The following is a 23,091-nucleotide window of genomic DNA, read 5'->3' as shown; positions in this document are numbered from 1 at the left end:
ACATCATCAGACACAAATACAAATGGTAAAGGATACAATAGGACACAAATAGAATAAAAACACAAATTTAATATACACAAATATTTAAATGTGTACACATACAGATGTATGCACATTTTCAGCAGTTCAATGCAAACAAAGATTCAAAATGAAGGATTCATGTAAATATACAAGCAATTCTAAGATGTATTTTTCTCATCTGCCTCATATGAATAGTCAGTATGTATATGGCAATGTTAAAAACCATGTGATCCGTTTTGTCCAGTTTATGATGAGATTCGGAAGAATATTAGGGTCTTGTTTCTAACTACAATATGAATACACCATTTTCCATTAAATCTTATTCTGCCCACCAGACCTATACACAGAGGTAAAGAAATATCGCAACAATCCATTGAAAGACAAACAAAACAATGTACTGTATGTATACTTGCAAGGTAGTAGGTGAACTTCAAATAGTTACATTCTATTTAAACTTTCCCTAAAATTTCAAGCAAAAAGAAACAAGGATAAAATGAGCACCGATTCACAATATATTACACATCTATAATTGTATAATATACAATTCTGATACTATGATAGATAACTAAAGCATTCTAAAACTTTGTAATTTAGAATAATTCTATTATTCTTATACACACAACAGTGGCTCATCAAATAAATTGGCTTTTGAAAAAATCCTCTGCACACTTTCAAACTGGAAAAAAACAAACCACACACACAGCTTTCTCACCCGTTTAAAAAAATCATTTTCTATTAAAGATTTAATCTATGGCATATCTGTTTTATAAGATATTACTAGATACTATACCGTGGAGAAAATAGTTAAGATATAGGAGGTTATGGTTTATAGGTTCATGTTTAAGGTTGAGTCAAAATTGTATGTATGATACTCTGAATGCTCCCAATATTCAAAAATAATTGTAGATGCAGTCATCAATTTGTCAAATTACTACATTTGAGCAATGCTTTACTTCTGCCCCATTCATATTAAAGAGATTCAAAGAAAATACAAACAACTGGCCATATCTTTAGTAACATAATCATTTTCATTAAAAATGATTATTTCAACATCTATGTGAAATAACATGATTAAAAACCATTCATTTACATTTGATTGTCATTACAAAATATCTATAAATGAAAGTCATCCATAAGGTATAAAAGCAGAACACATACATTTCTAAAAATACCATCACAAAGAAATCGGAGAATGTCGTATATAATTTCTGGCAAGGCCTTTGAGCAATATGAGACGCCAGTTCACATTATACTTTACTGTATACATGTTTTGATATATGGCTACATGCCATGCCAAATTCTACAGTTTAAAAGTACGGCAGGTAAACGCAATATCGCTGACACCTTTACATTATAATGCAGTCCAATTCAATAGCCCTGTAATAAGGTTGATTCTACTAATCTTATGAGGTTCAATTTCTGTTAAGGTTGCATCAGAGAGGAATTGATTGGAGTCTATGATCATTTCTAAAAATATGGCTGTTAAATGATCATAGATATTAATGAATACCTCTGTGACAAAGTGCAGTGTCATTATAGTGTTTGACTGAACACTGAAGCATTATTTTGCAGGGTTATTGTATTTCTATCAACTGGTGTTCATGAAATTGTGTTCACCCCTCCTGTATATTGGCCACTATGTATTTACATCAGACAATTCCTGTCTACTGAATCAAAAAGATTAAAGGTATATATAACGAATTTGAATTTCAATCTGTTATTATCCCCTCACCATGCACCTGCCACATATTGTATGCACTGCTAAACTAACATCAAGTTGTTTTAAGGGTAACTGAACAAAAGCAGAAACATTGTAGCTGCAACGTGACAAAAGTCCTGTGTGTGAAAATATCAGAATAAAATTCGAATTCAAGCTCTCGCTCTAAATGTTTAACAAAGTGTTAAAGAGGCAAATGTTGGTGTCTCACAAACCATTTATAGCAGTCCATTTTGCTCCATTCTGATTTTCACAGAGAACAGCCATCAATCTTGTCTTCCAAGGATTTGATAACACATTCTCCTTGATGCATCCATTTGTTTTAGAACATGGAAACATTGAGAACCTAAAAAAACACACACAATTCAATTAACAATTTAAAGCCTTGAAGGTTAACAGAACTAGTAAAGTGGTTTATTGACATGACTCTGGAGTTGTTGATGGGGTTTTTATCTAGTAGGGTTTCCTTAGGAATCCATTGTTATTGTTGTTAATGCTATTTATTGCTCCCACCCTGCATCCCTCTAGGTAACAGGCCTACAATTGTGAGTAATGATGGCCACATTTTAAAAGAAGCAAATAAGTAAATACTTACCGAGTCATCCATGATTGAAGACGGATCAAAGTAGTCCGGTTTTAGTTCAGTTCTCTCTCTGCGATTCTTTGATGCAGGCTGAAAAATAACGGCTGGGTCAGAAATTCAGTTTGACAAAACAGATAGAAACAAATGTGCTTCATCAACTATCAAATGCTGAAAATTATTCTCATGTGCAAATGTTGTTATTTTGCACAAAGCAACAACACTTTGTTATTTAAAGGAAACGTCCTAGGAAATGTTGCAACTAGTAAAGCATGACTGAGTCATAACAACTGTCAAGGCAAGCAGCTGTTTTAAGAGAAAACGTTTTAAAACCCCACTGTTCAAAACTGCTCAGCACCAAACAGCAGACAGACAGTTAGTGATAGTGACTTGTTAACAAAGTGGAGCATTTATCAAATAAGGAGGCAGATATTTCCCTCAGACCATAACATGAGTGAATGCTAGACTTACAATCACTGTAACACAAACAGTTAAAATAATGTATAATGTTGTTCTGTAACTGCTGGATGTGTTAATAAGCAATTTTTTTTTAAATTATCCAACACATTCTTGCAGCTTTGAATTACCAAATCAATGTCCATTGTGTCAAAGTCCATGCCCTCATTAATGTCCTCCAAGCGGTCCTCTGATGACATCATCACATCCTCCACTATTGGCTCCTCATCGTCCTCCATGAGTCCTGAGCCTCGGCGACTGAGCAGTACAAACAGATACTTGTTAGGGGATTTTGCTTTACTATTTATGTATGGATGTCAATACAAAGAAAACCTGTTACTTTGTTTAGTTTTAGGTCGCATTGCTTCTCTGGTGCGCCAGACGACAGTTTGTTACATTGTTTCATTTTTCAGAAGGTTCGGTTTGCTTTGGGCAAAACTCAAACAGACTATGAACTTTAAACACAAGTCATGTGCACGGAAATGCTGTTCAACAATTGGTCAGACATTAACGGGGTAAACACGCAAATCCCGGCACTCTACCGGAGCCTCCGCCATGGAGCATCGGCAGGTTATTTTCATGCGGAGCGTATAATTATATAATCAGAAACAAAAAAAACATTATAACATATAATGAGAGACGTTCTACAGTAAGGAGAGCGTTTCACAGACGACAGGTGGCTCTAACTTTTATGTATTGTTGACGGAGCATTTTGACACACTGTTCAACACTTCATTCTGCTTTACTCTTTTGCTAAAGATTTTGAAGATATCCGCATTCTTGTGACTCGTAAATACTACGCTTCCTATATTTTGGTGCGGACTGCATTCACACCAGTGATGAAACTCTCCAGAGTTCACTTGCAAGCGGTCCGAGACCACCTCTTTTTAGCGGACCAGAGTCCGGTTGTTTAGTTCACTTTAGAGGTCTTGGACTGCGTTCACACCGACCCAAACGAACCGCACCAAGCGGTGAAACGCACCAGGGTTCGATTCAACCGGACTATACAAGGCTGGTGTGAACGCGACCTTATATACTCTGAAGAGGAGTGCCATCTTACATTGCTTGCTGCATGTGGTTCCTCATCTTGGCGTATTGCATGCTGACCCGCTCTTGCTGCTGATGGGCCTCAGCTTGTTGTCTCTGTGTCAACATCCAAGTAACCTGTGTACTGTGGGTACAGGGTGTTCATTATTTAACACGACTTCTTAAATCCCATAGTTTAACAAAAGCAACATTTGCAATATTCACTTCAAGGTCAATTAAATGTTTTCTTACTTGTAATCCATGGCAGCCTGATGATGGTGATGTGGCTGCTGCTGCTGCTGCTGCTGGAGAGGCACAGGCTGATGGGGAAGCTGCTCTGTCGGCATGCTGTAAGCGCCGGTGTAGCTGTCTTCTGGCCTCATCTTCTTTGGATCCCTCAGCACGGTGGAGGTGAGGTGGGGCGAATGCATCATCACTGGCGAATGCATCATCACTGGCGAATGCATCATCACTGGCGAATGCATCATCACTGGCGTCTGCGCGTTCTGCTCACGGTTCATCCAGACTGCATCACTGCTGCTGCAGCTGCTCTCTTCTGCTACAGAAAATAATTTAGCATGCGTTTCAATTTCGTTTGTAGCTTTATATATTTTAACATTCTGGTAAAGTGCATATGATGACCCTGATTATTATTGCTACTATCTCTGCTTTATCACTGTTTTTATGGATGTGTTCTTATTTATGTTATGTATTGCATTGAGAGATGCCAACTGAATTTCGTTGCACTGATGTGTGATGACAATAAGGATATATTCTATTCTATTCTATTCTATTAAAAAGGGGTAAAAAACACCCAAGCATTTACAACTTTGTGTCTATGTATTTGCTATTTAGCAACGGTAATGACAAACTAATATTGTTTCTGCAAAGGGGGGCACTTTGGGGTTTACATAGAGATGCACTAATTGCATTTTTCTCGTTGGATTCAATTCAATTCAAGGCTTTATTGTCATTTGCACATTAGCTACAGTGTAGATATGGCAGTGAAAAACTTAGGTCACAGGCTCTATATATACACATATGATTGTTTTAAAAGTTGGACCCCTTTCTTAAAACTATAATTGAACTTAATAATTTGCATACACAAACATTGTTCATAAAAAAACATTGACTATTAAATAAACTTAGAATAACTTAAATTTTCTCCAAAACTGCACTAAATATGGGACATTCTGGTTGTAAAAATCTTGTTTTTAAGGTTTTTCCTACACAGCTGATTTTGGACTTGCAGGTTTTACAGGTGTTGGGTCTTACGTCATCTTCCACACAAATGTCATGTTGTTTGTGTGTGGGTGTTTGTGACATTACTTTCTGTGTCAACTCCATCTCTAATAGTTCAGGAAGTAACTTATATGACTGAGTATAATGATTCCAAAAGTCGCCCACCTTCAGGATATTTCCGTTTGCTAGCAGTGGCTGGCTTGGCCTTCTTGCTCCTGGTGGACCCCCGACTGCTGATCCCACTGAGGACAGACATGGTGTCATCGTCCCCTCTGGCCTGCAGGGAGTTCCGGTAGGAGATGAGGGGCAGCCAACAGTCCTCTCGCTGCAGGGCCATCTGAACCGTCATGAAGCGCTCCAGGTATGTGTGACTGTACAAGTGACAAAATGCAACAGTCACACTCAGGAACTTGTGAGAAAACTCCTCAGCTTCATGCTAAACACAATCAGACACACAAACGTACACTGTTCTCTTGTCCTGCCGAAGTAGTTTGCTGGAGAACTCGCTCAGGACATCCAAGAAAGAGAGATTGAGAGGTGGACTCCCTGGTCCTTGGGGACTCGGTTCCTTAAAAGCAAACTCAATTCCATCCCTGAAACACAGAGGGAAATAATGATTTGCCTTGCTCATTCAAACCGGCTGTCATAGTAAGAACTGGATTGTAAAGCTGTAAACCATTAGGCCTCGTCTCAGGATGGTTACTTACTTATGCAACATGGCAATAGCCTCCCTGGTCTTCACCTGGTCCAAGCCAAAAGTCAACGAGAAGCGTCGGGCGAGCTCTTTTATGCCACAGAAGGCTGATGTTGAGCGGTCGACATTGAAGCCAAGTTCAGACAACATCTCATTGAATAACTATAAAAGAAAACCACAGAAATACACTTATTTTAACCTTCCCCAAAGACCATCATCTTCCTGTGTTTACGTGGTACACTGGATCAAGCTTTTGTATAACTGATGCCTTTTAAATTACCATGAAAGTCAGTAAATACTTCATCTTTTGTTTTCGTTTGCTGGCATCTACCGATGTGTTCCGTAAAGAAAAATAAGCAAGGCAACAATAGATAAGTTATGTTAGAGAGTCTCCACTCTTACCGTTTGCAGGCTCAATACAAGTGTCTTTGCACATTGTATCTTGTCGATTTGTCTTGTTTTACTCATCGTCTCCTTGATGATATCTCCGTAGTCATTGTAATACTGAGGAAAGAGGAAAAGAATGCTGTTAGCAAGGAGAGCAGGGTAGGAGGAATATTTACAACTCAATTAAAATGATATAAAACCTACCCTCATGTACTGTTTAAATACGTCTGCTCCGGTGTTCATTTCCACCACATTGAAAGTGATTAATTTACAGTAGGCAGCTAGAAGGTTTCTTCTCTTGTGCAGAGCCTCGATTTTACTGCCTTCATCATCCTGCTGTCCATCTGGAAAATACAAAATAATAAATAAAAACAATCAGTAGTAGTCCATGCTTTGTCACTTTTCACACTTCTGCAATGCTGAGCGACTCTGACCTGTGCTGTTGTTGTCATCATCCTGATCAATGAACACTTGATCTAGGATGAAGTTGAGCAGATCGACCTGCAGAGAGGAGTCTGGCATAAAGACCAGAGGCTCCAGTTGTTCCCGGCCTGAAGACATAATTTGGTGACTGAAGATCAGTAGGAGATCACATAGAATGGTGAAGGCCTGAAATAAACACAACACTTAAGCATTGATGAACATGTTCAAGTCATGAGAGGCAATGTAGAAAAATCATGAATTAAAGAGCTGTCCTTTCAGCATAACCCACCTGTTCTTTAACGGCGTTGTTGATGCCGTTTAGGTAACGCTGACACATTAAGCAGAAAGCTCTCATTTGCTTTCTCAAGGTCACCATGTCACCCTGAAAGGAACAGATATTCAGTTAGTATTGATTAGTGTTCGATTCTTTTTAGCAGTCGAAAACACAAGATAAAACACAGTAAGTCAGTATCGTAGTTTTACCAGCTGGACTTCATATAAACTCATGTTTGCTACTTACTGAAACCTTTAGCTGTCAGTGAGTGCCTTAAGATGAAACCACTAAGCTTTCTTTATACATTTTGTGAGTTTGACAAGATGTGTAAATGGTACTCTAAAACTCCTTGTGTCTGCAAGAGCCATGCACATAATACCTTATGTACACTTTGCATATCAAATACATAATTCAACCTTTTTAAATCAGAATCAATAGTAGTAGTAGTAGTAGTAGTAGTAGTAGTGACAAATGTAGTGTAGTGACAGTTGCCCTATAGTAGAATGCAATAAAAGAATCTATGGTAAATGGTAGCTATATTTGTCATGACAATAGACAAAATAAGTGCTATGTGAAAAATATGTAAATACCTTTATTGAGCCGCCGTCTGAAACCTTTGCTAGGTGCCACAGAATGATGTAATGTGTGCACTGCAATGAGTGAATCACAATCTGTGGGGAAAGGAGGAAAGCACATCAGAAGATCCATTTATTTACTTAAATAACCAGGTTACTCAGATACAATTATTTACATACAGAGCAGTAACCATATACACTCTATGGTACCCTGATATTAATCAGTGATGCAAGTCGGTTATTCCTCCCTCACCCAAACTTCACTACGTTCTCTCATATTTACTACTTATGTTATTATTTGTTACTTTCCCTGTATGTCATGTCATTTTCATTAGAAACCAATGCCCGTGATCCTCTGATAACAGAAACCAAGTCCCTTGTTCAAAAGAAGTGTACGAAATTGGCTTACTGGAGGAAACCCACTGTAACCTGGATACTTATACAAGTGCATGTACTATATTTGCACTAATTGACTGAACATGTTGGTTGACATTATGCGAGAAGTTTCTGACAAAGTGAGTCTGCTGTTACCTGCTCAGGCATATCCCCGTTCTGCAGACCGGTGTTCAGCAGCCGGTAGATGCTGGTGAAGAGATCCCACTTAGAGAGGTCATGTGCACTGGAAACAAAAAGAAAACAAATGATACACAGTTAATATGTAGTTCATAGTTCACACAAATGCCATTAGTTACATCTTCCCCCTTAAAATAAAACCAAAATTGAACTAAAATGGCGGATAGTGCATCTGAAATGTTAACATGTTAACTTTACTTGTGGAAAGCGCTGATCTTCTTGAGTGTGGATAGAACCTGGTAGGCGTCATCCTCATCTGGTTCTTCACCCTGACAAACAAGAGGTCAAACCTTGTCAAACCCTGACATTCATTGTATCGAAGTCGCCTGTGAACATTCTTTCATGCTATCCACACAAAGGAAAACTCCTACAGCCCCCACCTCCTGCAGGAAGTCCTCCAGCAGTCTGTTAAACTTGTCCACCAGCTCGTCGAGCAGCTGGGAGCGGGCGATGTTCACGCGGTTGAAGATGGTGAACTCTTCGTTGGAGAGATAGTGGTAGGTGGTAGAGCAGGCCTCCAGGACATCTATGTCTGTGTGCTTATCCTGGACCTCCCAGATTTGCCGCAGCAAGGCATCCAAATGCTTCATGAGAATATGAAAACACATGTTTACCTGATGCCGCATGCTATTTACAAATTGCACAATCAAGAACAAATGTAGAGACTGACAAACCTTTTCCAGACGGCCAGTTGTGTAGATGTCAAGATCAAAGTACTTTGGTATTTGTAGCAAATTGGTCACCTTATCGATATCAACACAGTACTAAAAGAGATAAAAGGTTAAATGGTTAAGAATCAAACCAGCCTTTGTTCTCTGTTTGATGCAGTGCATGATAAAAGTAATCACCTTTGCCAACAACAGAGGCAGCGCGACTGCAAACATCTCTGTGATCCGTGTCCGATCATCCAGCTGCGTTTTCTTCTCCTTCGCATTCAGGACCTTTTCAATGCACAGAAATCCAACAATGTAAATAACATGAAATCATTCAACAATCAACCCTCTCTATGTGGAGCCTGATGACCACACACTCACTCTCTTCCCTGTGCTTCTGCCGACAGGAGGGTGGCACTCACAGGCCTGCCGGATGGCACAGAGCATGATCTCCACCAGGGCCGTCTCCTGGCCATCAGTCAGTGCTAAAGATGGCAGACGTAGACAGTTAATATCGTTAAAAGACTTACGCAAATTACTACAACAACCAAAGATAAATCTGAGCCGCTTATTTAAAAAAAAAAAAAGGGATGTTTACCCTCCTCTCCTGCTGCGGGCTCGTCCAGCAGCAGGCTGATCATCGTCTCCCAGTCCTTCAGCAGCTCGGAGCCACACTCCCACAGGCTATCCACCAGGTAAGCCCCATGCTCATGGAGCTGGTTAAATGGTTAAATGTTATTAAATCAAATAAAAACAAAGTAGATTCCTTGTTTTCGGGAAACCATTTGATTTATGGAATTGTAATGATCTTATCTCACAGAAAACTAAAAATAAGATCTGAACAGTAGAATCAAAGTGTTCTTTAGATGGACAGAGGCTCGTTACCTCGCTCTCCAAGAAGAAGAACACAGTAGTTTTGATAAGGCCTCCATTGAGGCTCTGCCTGCCCCTCCTGGGTAATCCCTCCTCCTCAGGGCCACGGTGGCTGAAGAGCCTTGAATAACAAAAACAAGGCTTATTGAAAATGTATTGTGAAGGTGGAATAAACATCTGCTCTGCCTTCAATCACTTTGAGGAGAGATAATACATGGGGTGTCACACACATAAAGACAAAGAGTCACATCACCAGTTTTTTGGATTTCACAGGTTTTCCAATTAGTTTTGATATTAAAAGAATAACAAAGTAGCTTTCCACTGTTTGACTGCCAATTGATTGTAAAGCTAGACATGGATTCTGCAATGCAATTTCTATAAGGATACCTTTTTAAGAAGCTCTGTTGAAGGGGTTGTTTGATGGATTCAACATAACTCCTAATACATCTTTTCTACTTACTTAGTATTTAAGGCAAGGCAAGGCAAGGAAAGTTTATTTATATAGCACTTTTCAACACAAGGCAATTCAAAGTGCTTTACAAAAAATGAGAGACATTAAGCATTAAAAAAGAAAAGCTAATAAAATAAACATTAAAAGAAAAAATACATGGATAAAAGTTACAGTGCAGTTTAAGATATGAATAGTTCAATTAAAAGCAGCGACAAAAAGAAAAGTCTTCAGCCTGGATTTAAAAGTAGTAAGAGTTGCAGCGGACCTGCAGGTTTCTGGGAGTTTGTTCCAGATATTTGGAGCATAATAACTGAACGCTGCTTCTACCATGTTTAGTTCTGACTCTGGGGACAGAAAGCTGACCAGTCCCTGAAGACCTGAGAGATCTGGATGGTTCATAATTTAGCAGGAGGTCAGTAATGTATTTTGGGCCTAAACCATTCAGTGCTTTATAAACCAGCAGCAGTATTTTGAAATGCATTCTTTGACACACAGGAAGCCAGTGTAAAGACTTCAGAACAGGAGTGATGTGATCCACTTTCTTAGTGTTAGTGAGGACTCGAGCAGCGGCGTTCTGAATCAGCTGCAGCTTTCTAATAGATTTTTTAGTGAGACCTGTGAAGACACCATTGCAGTAGTCGAGTCTACTGAAGATAAAGGCATGGACAAGTTTTTCCAAATCCTGCTGTGACATTAGTCTTTTAATCCTAGATATATTCTTCAGGTGATAGTAGGCTGATTTAGTAACTTTTTTAATGTGACTGTTGAAACTCAGGTCAGAGTCCATGACTACACCTAGATTACTGGCTTTATCTGTTGTTTTGAACATTGCACACTGAAGCTCAGCGCTAACTTTTATACGTTCTGACTTGGCTCCAAAAACCATTACCTCGGTTTTATCTTTGTTTAATTGGAGAAAGTTCTGACACATCCAGTCATTGATTTGTTCAATGCACTTACTCAGTGTTTGAATTGGAGCATAGTCTCCTGGTGAAATTGTTAGGTAAATGTGTGTGTCATCTGCATAGCTATGGTAACTTATTTTGTTGTTTTTCATTATCTGAGCCAGTGGTAGCATGTAGATGTTAAAGAGAAGAGGCCCCAAGATGGAGCCTTGAGGAACCCCACATGTCATATTTGTCAACTCAGATGTGTATTTACCTATAGAAACAAAGTTGTTTCTGTCCTTTAAGTAGGATTCAAATCAATTTAGAACTGTTTCCGAAAGTCCCACCCAGTTTTCCAGTCGGTCTAGTAATATGCTGTGGTCAACAGTGTCAAACGCAGCACTGAGATCTAATAATACTAACACTGAAGTTCTGCCACTGTCTGTGTTTAAGTGGATGTCATTAAAGACCTTTACAAGAGCAGTCTCAGTGCTGTGGTTTGGACGAAAGCCTGACTGGAACACATCGAAACAGTTATTTAAATGCAAGAAATTACTCAACTGAAAAACAACTTTTTCAATGATTTTACCTAGAAATGGGAGGTTTGATATGGGCCTGTAATTGTTCATTACTGAAGCATCTAGATTATTCTTTTTTAAGATCGGTTTAATGACTGCAGTTTTCAGGGCCTGTGGAAAAATACCTGAGTGAAGAGATTTAAGGTTATCTTACAAAGTCAACTAAGCGGACAGAACAAGACCCCTAAATAGTTTAATATATAATAAATGTCTTATGTAACCACAAAGTAACGGTTCAACTGTTTCAAAAAACACTTACTTCTTGAAGAGAAATTCTCCTGCTGAAACAGCGATGGGTCGATGTGCTGAGTAAACCAGATGATAAACGCTCTCACAATCCTCTGCTGTCAGAACCTCATCACTACTCCTGTTAGAACAAATACATACTGTATTACTAATGGAGGCCAGCCATCAGAGATAAGACTAGGTAAATGTGTAAATGATTTGTTTAAAATATTAGGGAAAAACCATGAATATTCAAGCCATCAAAAATGTAATATCCTCCCCATTTTACACTCAGCTACTGTATTACAAACTCAAAATAATAACCCCTTCCGTGAGCCACATATGTTGAATCCCAATTTGTAGTGAGATTTGCCATGTTTACTTTAATGCGTATTGCCACATTATTCTTATTCATTAACCAAGATTACATGCAGAATGCCATTCAGGAGGAAAGGAGGTTACTCACTGCAGGACCAGAGTCAGAAGTTTAATGGCTTGCACTGCAACATCATATTCCTTGTCCAGAGTCATAGACACGATGCGGTCCTGTCAATGAGAGTAACTTTTGTTACAAAATCTTAACCGAAACATTAGTTGTCATATCAAGGGTAATCTGAAGTTATCTGCATATAAAGATGCAACAAGTGAAGTGTAAAGCCTCTCATTTCCCCACATTTTTCATGGTGTTTAAGACTAACTGGCACTGAGGTGGTGCTCCTGCTGGCTCACCTTGAAGCGACTTGTGAAGAGCTCCAGTCGGGCGCCCAGCTCCCGGCTGTAGAACAGGCCCTGCAGGGCGCTCACACACTTCAGGCGCACCTCCCCTTGCTGGAGTGACAGGAGAAATACATAAATATCTACCCTATTTTGTTGTGAAAACTCAAATGTTACTTTACCATAAACCTAATTAAAAATGTTTATTACTTTTTAGCCCCAAACAAAAAAGGGTGACTTGCTTTTTTCAATGCTAAAAGTCAAAATTATTTATCAAATGTTGATACAGTATATAGACATAATATTGTAGTCTTTGTCTACTGTTTCTGCTGATATTGATGCATTTCTCTTTATGATTTAGATTGTAAACAAATCATATCATAGACTTATCCTAAAACAACTGAGAACACACGAGCACCACTGGTGCCGAACAAAGAGATAAGAGAGAGGAAACAGGGACATTTCTAATGTTACTAGAGTCTCAAATGAAAAATAATCCAATCATTAGCTGCTTTTCACAGTAAAAATATTTAAACAAGGAGGACTATGTGTGGCTTGTACTCTAACATCTATTGAAAGGCAGGATTGGTTAGTTTGATTTAAACTGAGATTTGAAGTTGGTCTAAATTGTGACGATTTATGTGGACAGTTTTTTGTCACTTAATCAGCTTTGCTTCAGTAAAGATTATTTGTTTATTCACAAAACAGAGGCAGTCTGTGAGCTCACCTTGTCATGCATTGTCCAGCCAACATACTTCAGGTAGCTGTCGTTAAGGAAGGCGTCGCTGTACAGCTTCATCCACATTCCAATCTCCTCAATACAAATAGCTCGGATCTCAGCAATGGAATCACTGGCAAAGCACAACAGATTGTATTTAATTAGTCATTCATATATTATAAAATCCCATTATGAAAAGACAATTGTTCAGAGCTGTAAGAGCTTTGACTTAAAGGTCCCATGTCATGCTTTTCTGGTTATTACCCGTCCCCTTGTGTGTTATGAAGGTTTTTATGCATGTAAACAGTCTGCAAAGTCAAAAACCCTCAAAGTACCCCCTGTAGCGAGTAAAACTCTAACACAGTTGGAGATTTATCTTCCTGGTACTAAGTGGCGTAACGACGACCCAAATGGACCCATTGGTCCAAATGGACCAATCTGCGGAGCCGTTACGTTACGTCCGCGGAGCCGTTACGTTAAGTAATCTGCGGACTTCCTCCCACATACACACTCAATATTTTCTCAGCTGCAGCTCCGGTGATTTCTCAGCCTGAGACGGCAGGACGCGGCGAGGCTGTGAGTCTGTGTGTGAGCACACACACAGACTCACAGCCAGGCTGCGGGTGTGTGTGTGTGTGCTCGGGCTGGTTTCAGGCTGGGTATCGCTGTGTCTCGCTGTGTCTCACGCTCTCGCCGAGCCCACGCAGCAACCAGGAAACCACACCAGTAAGCCAGCTCACACTGTCCGCTCCTCGAGCCTCAAAGGGCGGAGCAGCGAGCCTCGCAACGTCCCGCCAACACGGCACCCAGACCCCACGCAGCATTCTCATCTGTTTGTCATTACTGGTGTCATTTTCTGGTTGGTAACAAACGCCATTGTAACACATAATCACTGATGTTCCGCTGTAACGGTGGTGGACTCATCAGAACAGAGTGGGCGAGCTGACCAATCAGAGCACAGTGGGCTCACAGGGAATGGTGGGCGGGGGAGAGGCAGGAGCTCCAACAAGCCGTTTAGGACAGAGAGTGAATACACATACTTTACAGAGATGCTGTATGAGAAACCAATGTGAGTTTGTAAAATTGCACAATATACATCTATTCTAGTAGACCTCAACAATGGAATTATGATCAGTAGAAATGGCCATGTCATGGGACCTTTAAATCATAAGGGCTTATAATAGTGTTAACATTTATTTCCCACTAGAGGGCGCCAAACGCCAGCAGTGACCACTGCAAGGTTCCTGTTGGACTGTCGTGACAGGCTCCTCAGTGAAATCCCAGTCAGTATACAGTGTGTTAGTAAATCAATATTGACTTACCGATATCTGTGAACAAACACTCCTTTAAAAATTGCATTCATCATGTTCTCGATTTCATCTTGATTTTCTTGAAGCTGAAAGAAAAACAAAAAGGGATACTTTTTAGAATAATTACATGAAAATAGACAAACAAAAAAGAGTGTGTGGCTTCTGAACCCTCAATGACGAAATACTAAAAGCTCTATTAGAAGATGTATTTTAGCTATGGGAAGCATAACATTCATGTGAAATGTTTGTATGTTTATATTTCTTCTCACCTCTTTACGCTTCTGCAACAGGAGCTCCAACCTGTCATTGGCTCTCTTTGCAATGACCTTGTTCCTCTCCGCTTCATACTGTCTCTGCGTGTTGTCCATATTGATGCTCAGGTTGAGAGCGACGTTCACCAAGGCGGTCATCAACTTCATCGCTGCAGAACACCACAAAATTCAGGAAGGAAAACAACTTCTATGCAATTACAGCGTGCAAACCATAATGCAGGACATTTGAGTGGATTGAAACATTAAGACCAACCTCCGAGTGTGCTTGTGTGTCTGAAGGCCCGGACCTGAGAGTCAGACAGGCCGGTGAGCAGTGAGATAATGGTGTCCATCATATACTCATCGTAAATGATGCTGTACTGGCACTGACGCACCAGAACCGCAATGAAGTCACAGAAGCTTATCCTGAACTTCTTCCACTGTGGCCCTGACATCGTTAACGGATAGTCACCGCTGTCCTGTTGGATGAGAGCAGAGAGATGATCAGATTCATTTCACTCTATATCTTCAACATGCTAGAAATCTGATTACTGTAATAGAGTGAATGAAACAAAGCCTGCTTCACCTCGTCAAACTCCTCTGTCATTTTTCGGATGATTTCAGAGTTCTGCATATTTCTGAACATCTCTCCACTCACAGCCCCTGTGGAAGGAATCAAACCAAAACAAGTTCAGCATATTCATTTTTTCGTTTAAGCCACCGAACCTGCTACACATTTAGACTCATCCTGTCAGACACTTACCTTTACAACCAGAGCACTGAATGAAGAAGTTGATTAAGTCCAAGAGAGCAACATCCCTGTCCTGTTTGTATGCCTCGATCCAGTCATCAACAACAGACTGGAAAATAAACCAGACAGTTATTTTCTTATTATCCCAATGATATAAAGTCACATTGATCTATTATTGAGAGTGTTTTTGATTCCGATACAGAATAAGATCTTCCCATCACTAGCCCTAATATTACATTACATTACATTGCATTTAGCTGACGCTTTTATCCAAAGCGACTTACAATAAGTACATTCGACCAGGAAGACACAACCTTGAAGAAAACAGAATCATATAAGAACATCAGGTTTCAAAGAGCCAATCGTTTCAAGTGCTACTCAACTGGCTTAGATAAGCCAGTCCTTTATTAGTATATAAGTGCTCTGTTAGCAGTTCTTTGTTAGTCATTCTATCGCTCGAAGTGGAGTCGAAAGAGATGATAATACAATTACATTTAAAAAAGGGAACCTGCAGCTACCACCCATGTGAAAAAAATATGTTAACAACATTAGAAGATAAGAAGAAACCACAGCACAAGACATCCTCTCTTCTCCATACTCGTGTTTACGCACCTGTGTGGCACTTTTCCCCATTTTCACCACCTCGAACAGGGTCATGTTCTCCATCCCGTTCTCTTGATGATGGCCGTTCACCCTGCCAGCACCGGGGGCCTTCCTTGCCCCCCCACCTTTGGCCTTATCTCCGGGCGCCTTCTTCCCCTTCTTGGCTGCCTGTTATGGATAAAATGTCAAATCAGAGATGAAAGTTTGTTAATGTGTTATCAGAACTCCCAATCCATATATGTTTGTGTCGACTGAAAAGCTCATCAGTTTACTGGGAGTTGTGGGAGTTCCTGATCAGTCTAAATCACAGCTTCTGCATAACATCCATTTCATTCTACAGTTAGTCTTGGGATCTGGCCAGGGGTTTTCCATGCCTTTCCCCGAATGCATGTTTTGCGTTGCTTGGCTTAAGAGTCTCTGTGACCCGAATTAGACAGACGGATATGTAAAGGTGTGAAAGTGATAGACCAAAACCATAGAAAGAAGAAGAAGAAACGTACCCATGCCCTTTGCTGTCTTTGCATCTTTGCCATCAGGATCCTCAAAGTCAGTATCTGAGGACCACTGAGATTCTGCCTCTCTTGTGAACCACAGAGTACTTACAATCACTAAACAGATTTTTTTTAAATAATTTTTGTAGCTTTACATGACAGTGTACATGCATACAAAACAAATAAGAAACATTAAAATACATTTTTGATTGAGGAATATATATCCAATGATTGCACTGCTTACTGGAGAAAATTGAAAAGTCTGTGTGCATTCCTGCGTCTGCTATCCTATTTCTTTAACATTTTCTGGATCTGCTGGACTGAGTGCTTCTGCTGCTCTTGTACACCAAGCAAGAAGGAACTCTGCACCTGGAAAAAGATCGATGAGAGGAGTTAGTTGATGAATGAGGACACCGACCCTGGCTGCCAGTACATCACATACAAAATCAGTACATCTGATACAGGTCTCGGATTAAGACTGAGTGTCAATACTCAGGACCAGGAAGAAGAGAACATGTTTGTTTATATTGTCAGAAATACAAATGACCCGTGATGCACCAGCCTAGGCAGAGTGGACACCATGAAACGCAGTCTAGCTACTCAAGAAAAAATCTCTATGTATGCAAGTGACTGCTTTCCTCTAGGATACAGTTGATTGTAAAATCTTTTATGAACACAACGGTGTTCTTGTTAATTGTCCCCAACTTCTAATTCACATTTAATCCTGGGTGTGGAGGATGCCTTCAGATCTTTATTTCAGTTTTCAGTATCAAGATATACTACTAAGTAGCCAAAAGAAAAAGTATTCATTAAGCACGAATGACCATTTATTATGACCTTATTAATATTACTAGATTATTATTACAGGTGTATGTACATCACTTTAATGAAGCATGGTTAATTCATTTTATAATGCTCTGTAGTTTAATGTATTAATATAAGACATCTAATTTGCTTGTTGTAGTCTAAAACTGTAAGGTTAATAAAGCTCTAGTGGAAAAGTTGCGATAAAGTACATATTTTCCCTTTAAAGTTAGGTAAAGAAAAGGTATAAAGTAGCATCAATTGAATACTTAGATAAAGTACAAGTACAACAAATAACTCAAATAAAATAAGAAGGTAATCAAAACCAAATGTGTATTAGATAAATAATTTAATTGAAATGTTACCTTTCGTTTTTATAAATAATTTCTTAAGATTTCTTTCTTTCTATATATATTTTACTCCAGTATATACACCTGTGTACCCCTGATGTCAATGTTTTGTGTGTAATAATGTTTGATGTACATTTACATTTTCTTGAATAAAGGGGGACATTAAATTAAAAAAAAGAGGAAATTATTCGAGTAAATGTACTCCGTTACATTACACCGCTGGTGACAGGAACTACTGTGATAGAAGGAAACCTGTGGGGGCGTGTTTACACAACACTGGCACATTACAACTGTGACGGGCAATCCCAAAATGCCCATGTCAACACAACATGACTGTCATGTTCTGAATAGACGGGGGCTGACTCTGGATCTCATGACCTAAAATAGGAATTGCGTGCTGGTTCAGCTTTCTTTATACATTTTGTGAGTTGACAAGATGTGTAAATGGTACTCTAAAACTCCTTGTGTCTGCAAGAGCCATGCACATAATACCTTATGTACACTTTGCATATCAAATACATAATTCAACCTTTTTAAATCAGAATCAATAGTAGTAGTAGTAGTAGTAGTAGTAGTAGTGACAAATGTAGTGTAGTGACAGTTGCCCTATAGTAGAATGCAATAAAAGAATCTATGGTAAATGGTAGCTATATTTGTCATGACAATAGACAAAATAAGTGCTATGTGAAAAATATGTAAATACCTTTATTGAGCCGCCGTCTGAAACCTTTGCTAGGTGCCACAGAATGATGTAATGTGTGCACTGCAATGAGTGAATCACAATCTGTGGGGAAAGGAGGAAAGCACATCAGAAGATCCATTTATTTACTTAAATAACCAGGTTACTCAGATACAATTATTTACATACAGAGCAGTAACCATATACACTCTATGGTACCCTGATATTAATCAGTGATGCAAGTCGGTTATTCCTCCCTCACCCAAACTTCACTACGTTCTCTCATATTTACTACTTATGTTATTATTTGTTACTTTCCCTGTATGTCATGTCATTTTCATTAGAAACCAATGCCCGTGATCCTCTGATAACAGAAACCAAGTCCCTTGTTCAAAAGAAGTGTACGAAATTGGCTTACTGGAGGAAACCCACTGTAACCTGGATACTTATACAAGTGCATGTACTATATTTGCACTAATTGACTGAACATGTTGGTTGACATTATGCGAGAAGTTTCTGACAAAGTGAGTCTGCTGTTACCTGCTCAGGCATATCCCCGTTCTGCAGACCGGTGTTCAGCAGCCGGTAGATGCTGGTGAAGAGATCCCACTTAGAGAGGTCATGTGCACTGGAACAAAAAGAAAACAAATGATACACAGTTAATATGTAGTTCATAGTTCACACAAATGCCATTAGTTACATCTTCCCCCTTAAAATAAAACCAAATTGAACTAAAATGGCGGATAGTGCATCTGAAATGTTAACATGTTAACTTTACTTGTGGAAAGCGCTGATCTTCTTGAGTGTGGATAGAACCTGGTAGGCGTCATCCTCATCTGGTTCTTCACCCTGACAAACAAGAGGTCAAACCTTGTCAAACCCTGACATTCATTGTATCGAAGTCGCCTGTGAACATTCTTTCATGCTATCCACACAAAGGAAAACTCCTACAGCCCCCACCTCCTGCAGGAAGTCCTCCAGCAGTCTGTTAAACTTGTCCACCAGCTCGTCGAGCAGCTGGGAGCGGGCGATGTTCACGCGGTTGAAGATGGTGAACTCTTCGTTGGAGAGATAGTGGTAGGTGGTAGAGCAGGCCTCCAGGACATCTATGTCTGTGTGCTTATCCTGGACCTCCCAGATTTGCCGCAGCAAGGCATCCAAATGCTTCATGAGAATATGAAAACACATGTTTACCTGATGCCGCATGCTATTTACAAATTGCACAATCAAGAACAAATGTAGAGACTGACAAACCTTTTCCAGACGGCCAGTTGTGTAGATGTCAAGATCAAAGTACTTTGGTATTGTAGCAAATTGGTCACCTTATCGATATCAACACAGTACTAAAAGAGATAAAAGGTTAAATGGTTAAGAATCAAACCAGCCTTTGTTCTCTGTTTGATGCAGTGCATGATAAAAGTAATCACCTTTGCCAACAACAGAGGCAGCGCGACTGCAAACATCTCTGTGATCCGTGTCCGATCATCCAGCTGCGTTTTCTTCTCCTTCGCATTCAGGACCTTTTCAATGCACAGAAATCCAACAATGTAAATAACATGAAATCATTCAACAATCAACCCTCTCTATGTGGAGCCTGATGACCACACACTCACTCTCTTCCCTGTGCTTCTGCCGACAGGAGGGTGGCACTCACAGGCCTGCCGGATGGCACAGAGCATGATCTCCACCAGGCCGTCTCCTGGCCATCAGTCAGTGCTAAAGATGGCAGACGTAGACAGTTAATATCGTTAAAAGACTTACGCAAATTACTACAACAACCAAAGATAAATCTGAGCCGCTTATTTAAAAAAAAAAAAAGGGATGTTTACCCTCCTCTCCTGCTGCGGGCTCGTCCAGCAGCAGGCTGATCATCGTCTCCCAGTCCTTCAGCAGCTCGGAGCCACACTCCCACAGGCTATCCACCAGGTAAGCCCCATGCTCATGGAGCTGGTTAAATGGTTAAATGTTATTAAATCAAATAAAAACAAAGTAGATTCCTTGTTTCGGGAAACCATTTGATTTATGGAATTGTAATGATCTTATCTCACAGAAAACTAAAAATAAGATCTGAAACAGTAGAATCAAAGTGTTCTTTAGATGGACAGAGGCTCGTTACCTCGCTCTCCAAGAAGAAGAACACAGTAGTTTTGATAAGGCCTCCATTGAGGCTCTGCCTGCCCCTCCTGGGTAATCCCTCCTCCTCAGGGCCACGGTGGCTGAAGAGCCTTGAATAACAAAAACAAGGCTTATTGAAAATGTATTGTGAAGGTGGAATAAACATCTGCTCTGCCTTCAATCACTTTGAGGAGAGATAATACATGGGGTGTCACACACATAAAGACAAAGAGTCACATCACCAGTTTTTGGATTTCACAGGTTTTCCAATTAGTTTTGATATTAAAAGAATAACAAAGTAGCTTTCCACTGTTTGACTGCCAATTGATTGTAAAGCTAGACATGGATTCTGCAATGCAATTTCTATAAGGATACCTTTTTAAGAAGCTCTGTTGAAGGGGTTGTTTGATGGATTCAACATAACTCCTAATACATCTTTTCTACTTACTTAGTATTTAGGCAAGGCAAGGCAAGGAAAGTTTATTTATAGCACTTTTCAACACAGAGGCAATTCAAAGTGCTTTACAAAAAATGAGAGACATTAAGCATTAAAAAAGAAAAGCTAATAAAATAAACATTAAAAGAAAAAATACATGGATAAAAGTTACAGTGCAGTTTAAGATATGAATAGTTCAATTAAAAGCAGCGACAAAAGAAAAGTCTTCAGCCTGGATTTAAAAGTAGTAAGAGTTGCAGCGGACCTGCAGGTTTCTGGGAGTTTGTTCCAGATATTTGGAGCATAATAACTGAACGCTGCTTCTCCATGTTTAGTTCTGACTCTGGGGACAGAAAGCTGACCAGTCCCTGAAGACCTGAGAGATCTGGATGGTTCATAATTTAGCAGGAGGTCAGTAATGTATTTTGGGCCTAAACCATTCAGTGCTTTATAAACCAGCAGCAGTATTTTGAAATGCATTCTTTGACACACAGGAAGCCAGTGTAAAGACTTCAGAACAGGAGTGATGTGATCCACTTTCTTAGTGTTAGTGAGGACTCGAGCAGCGGCGTTCTGAATCAGCTGCAGCTTTCTAATAGATTTTTTAGTGAGACCTGTGAAGACACCATTGCAGTAGTCGAGTCTACTGAAGATAAAGGCATGGACAAGTTTTTCCAAATCCTGCTGTGACATTAGTCTTTTAATCCTAGATATATTCTTCAGGTGATAGTAGGCTGATTTAGTAACTTTTTTTAATGTGACTGTTGAAACTCAGGTCAGAGTCCATGACTACACCTAGATTACTGGCTTATCTGTTGTTTTGAACATTGCACACTGAAGCTCAGCGCTAACTTTTATACGTTCTGACTTGGCTCCAAAAACCATTACCTCGGTTTTATCTTTGTTTAATTGGAGAAAGTTCTGACACATCCAGTCATTGATTTGTTCAATGCACTTACTCAGTGTTTTGAATTGGAGCATAGTCTCCTGGTGAAATTGTTAGGTAAATGTGTGTGTCATCTGCATAGCTATGGTAACTTATTTTGTTGTTTTTCATTATCTGAGCCAGTGGTAGCATGTAGATGTTAAAGAGAAGAGGCCCCAAGATGGAGCCTTGAGGAACCCCACATGTCATATTTGTCAACTCAGATGTGTATTTACCTATAGAAACAAAGTTGTTTCTGTCCTTTAAGTAGGATTCAAATCAATTTAGAACTGTTTCCGAAAGTCCCACCCAGTTTTCCAGTCGGTCTAGTAATATGCTGTGGTCAACAGTGTCAAACGCAGCACTGAGATCTAATAATACTAACACTGAAGTTCTGCCACTGTCTGTGTTTAAGTGGATGTCATTAAAGACCTTTACAAGAGCAGTCTCAGTGCTGTGGTTTGGACGAAAGCCTGACTGGAACACTGGAAACAGTTATTTAAATGCAAGAAATTACTCAACTGAAAAACAACTTTTCAATGATTTTACCTAGAAATGGGAGGGTTTGATATGGGCCTGTAATTGTTCATTACTGAAGCATCTAGATTATTCTTTTTTAAGATCGGTTTAATGACTGCAGTTTTCAGGGCCTGTGGAAAAATACCTGAGTGAAGAGATTTAAGGTTATCTTACAAAGTCAACTAAGCGGACAGAACAAGACCCCTAAATAGTTAATATATAATAATGTCTTATGTAACCACAAAGTAACGGTTCAACTGTTTCAAAAAACACTTACTTCTTGAAGAGAAATTCTCCTGCTGAAACAGCGATGGGTCGATGTGCTGAGTAAACCAGATGATAAACGCTCTCACAATCCTCTGCTGTCAGAACCTCATCACTACTCCTGTTAGAACAAATACATACTGTATTACTAATGGAGGCCAGCCATCAGAGATAAGACTAGGTAAATGTGTAAATGATTTGTTTTAAAATATTAGGGAAAAAACCATGAATATTCAAGCCATCAAAAATGTAATATCCTCCCCATTTTACACTCAGCTACTGTATTACAAACTCAAAATAATAACCCCTTCCGTGAGCCACATATGTTGAATCCCAATTTGTAGTGAGATTTGCCATGTTTACTTTAATGCGTATTGCCACATTATTCTTATTCATTAACCAAGATTACATGCAGAATGCCATTCAGGAGGAAAGGAGGTTACTCACTGCAGGACCAGAGTCAGAAGTTTAATGGCTTGCACTGCAACATCATATTCCTTGTCCAGAGTCATAGACACGATGCGGT

General features: G+C 39.6%; 1 protein-coding gene across 2 annotated transcripts; it reads right to left on the bottom strand.

The window, feature by feature from the left end:
• Window positions 1-49: 49 nt before the first annotated feature.
• Window positions 50-16,141, bottom strand: stag2a (STAG2 cohesin complex component a). 2 transcript variants are annotated; one of them, XM_034098492.2, is made up of 31 exons: window positions 15,992-16,141; window positions 15,392-15,488; window positions 15,215-15,291; window positions 14,903-15,107; window positions 14,647-14,798; window positions 14,390-14,463; window positions 13,077-13,200; window positions 12,365-12,463; window positions 12,102-12,181; window positions 11,670-11,777; window positions 9,507-9,615; window positions 9,220-9,337; window positions 9,003-9,106; window positions 8,817-8,909; window positions 8,643-8,732; window positions 8,349-8,552; window positions 8,167-8,237; window positions 7,927-8,014; window positions 7,411-7,491; window positions 6,836-6,928; window positions 6,558-6,732; window positions 6,328-6,467; window positions 6,139-6,240; window positions 5,750-5,898; window positions 5,507-5,635; window positions 5,208-5,413; window positions 4,053-4,359; window positions 3,835-3,945; window positions 2,906-3,032; window positions 2,334-2,411; window positions 50-2,084 (listed from the first exon to the last, which is right to left on the bottom strand). In XM_034098492.2, the coding sequence occupies exons 1-31, from the start codon at window positions 16,043-16,045 to the stop codon at window positions 2,061-2,063; spliced, it is 3,669 nt and encodes a 1,222-aa protein (XP_033954383.2). In that variant the 5' UTR covers window positions 16,046-16,141; the 3' UTR covers window positions 50-2,060. The 2 variants fall into 2 exon arrangements, with proteins under 2 accessions (XP_033954383.2, XP_033954385.2); XM_034098494.2 differs by having other exon boundaries at window positions 4,053-4,356.
• Window positions 16,142-23,091: the final 6,950 nt, after the last annotated feature.

This window comes from Pseudochaenichthys georgianus, chromosome 14, assembly GCF_902827115.2.
Source record: "Pseudochaenichthys georgianus chromosome 14, fPseGeo1.2, whole genome shotgun sequence".
In the NCBI taxonomy this organism is placed as follows: Eukaryota; Metazoa; Chordata; class Actinopteri; order Perciformes; family Channichthyidae; genus Pseudochaenichthys; species Pseudochaenichthys georgianus.
Note: the sequence above shows the minus strand (reverse complement) of the source record. Positions and strands in the feature narration are given on the sequence as shown.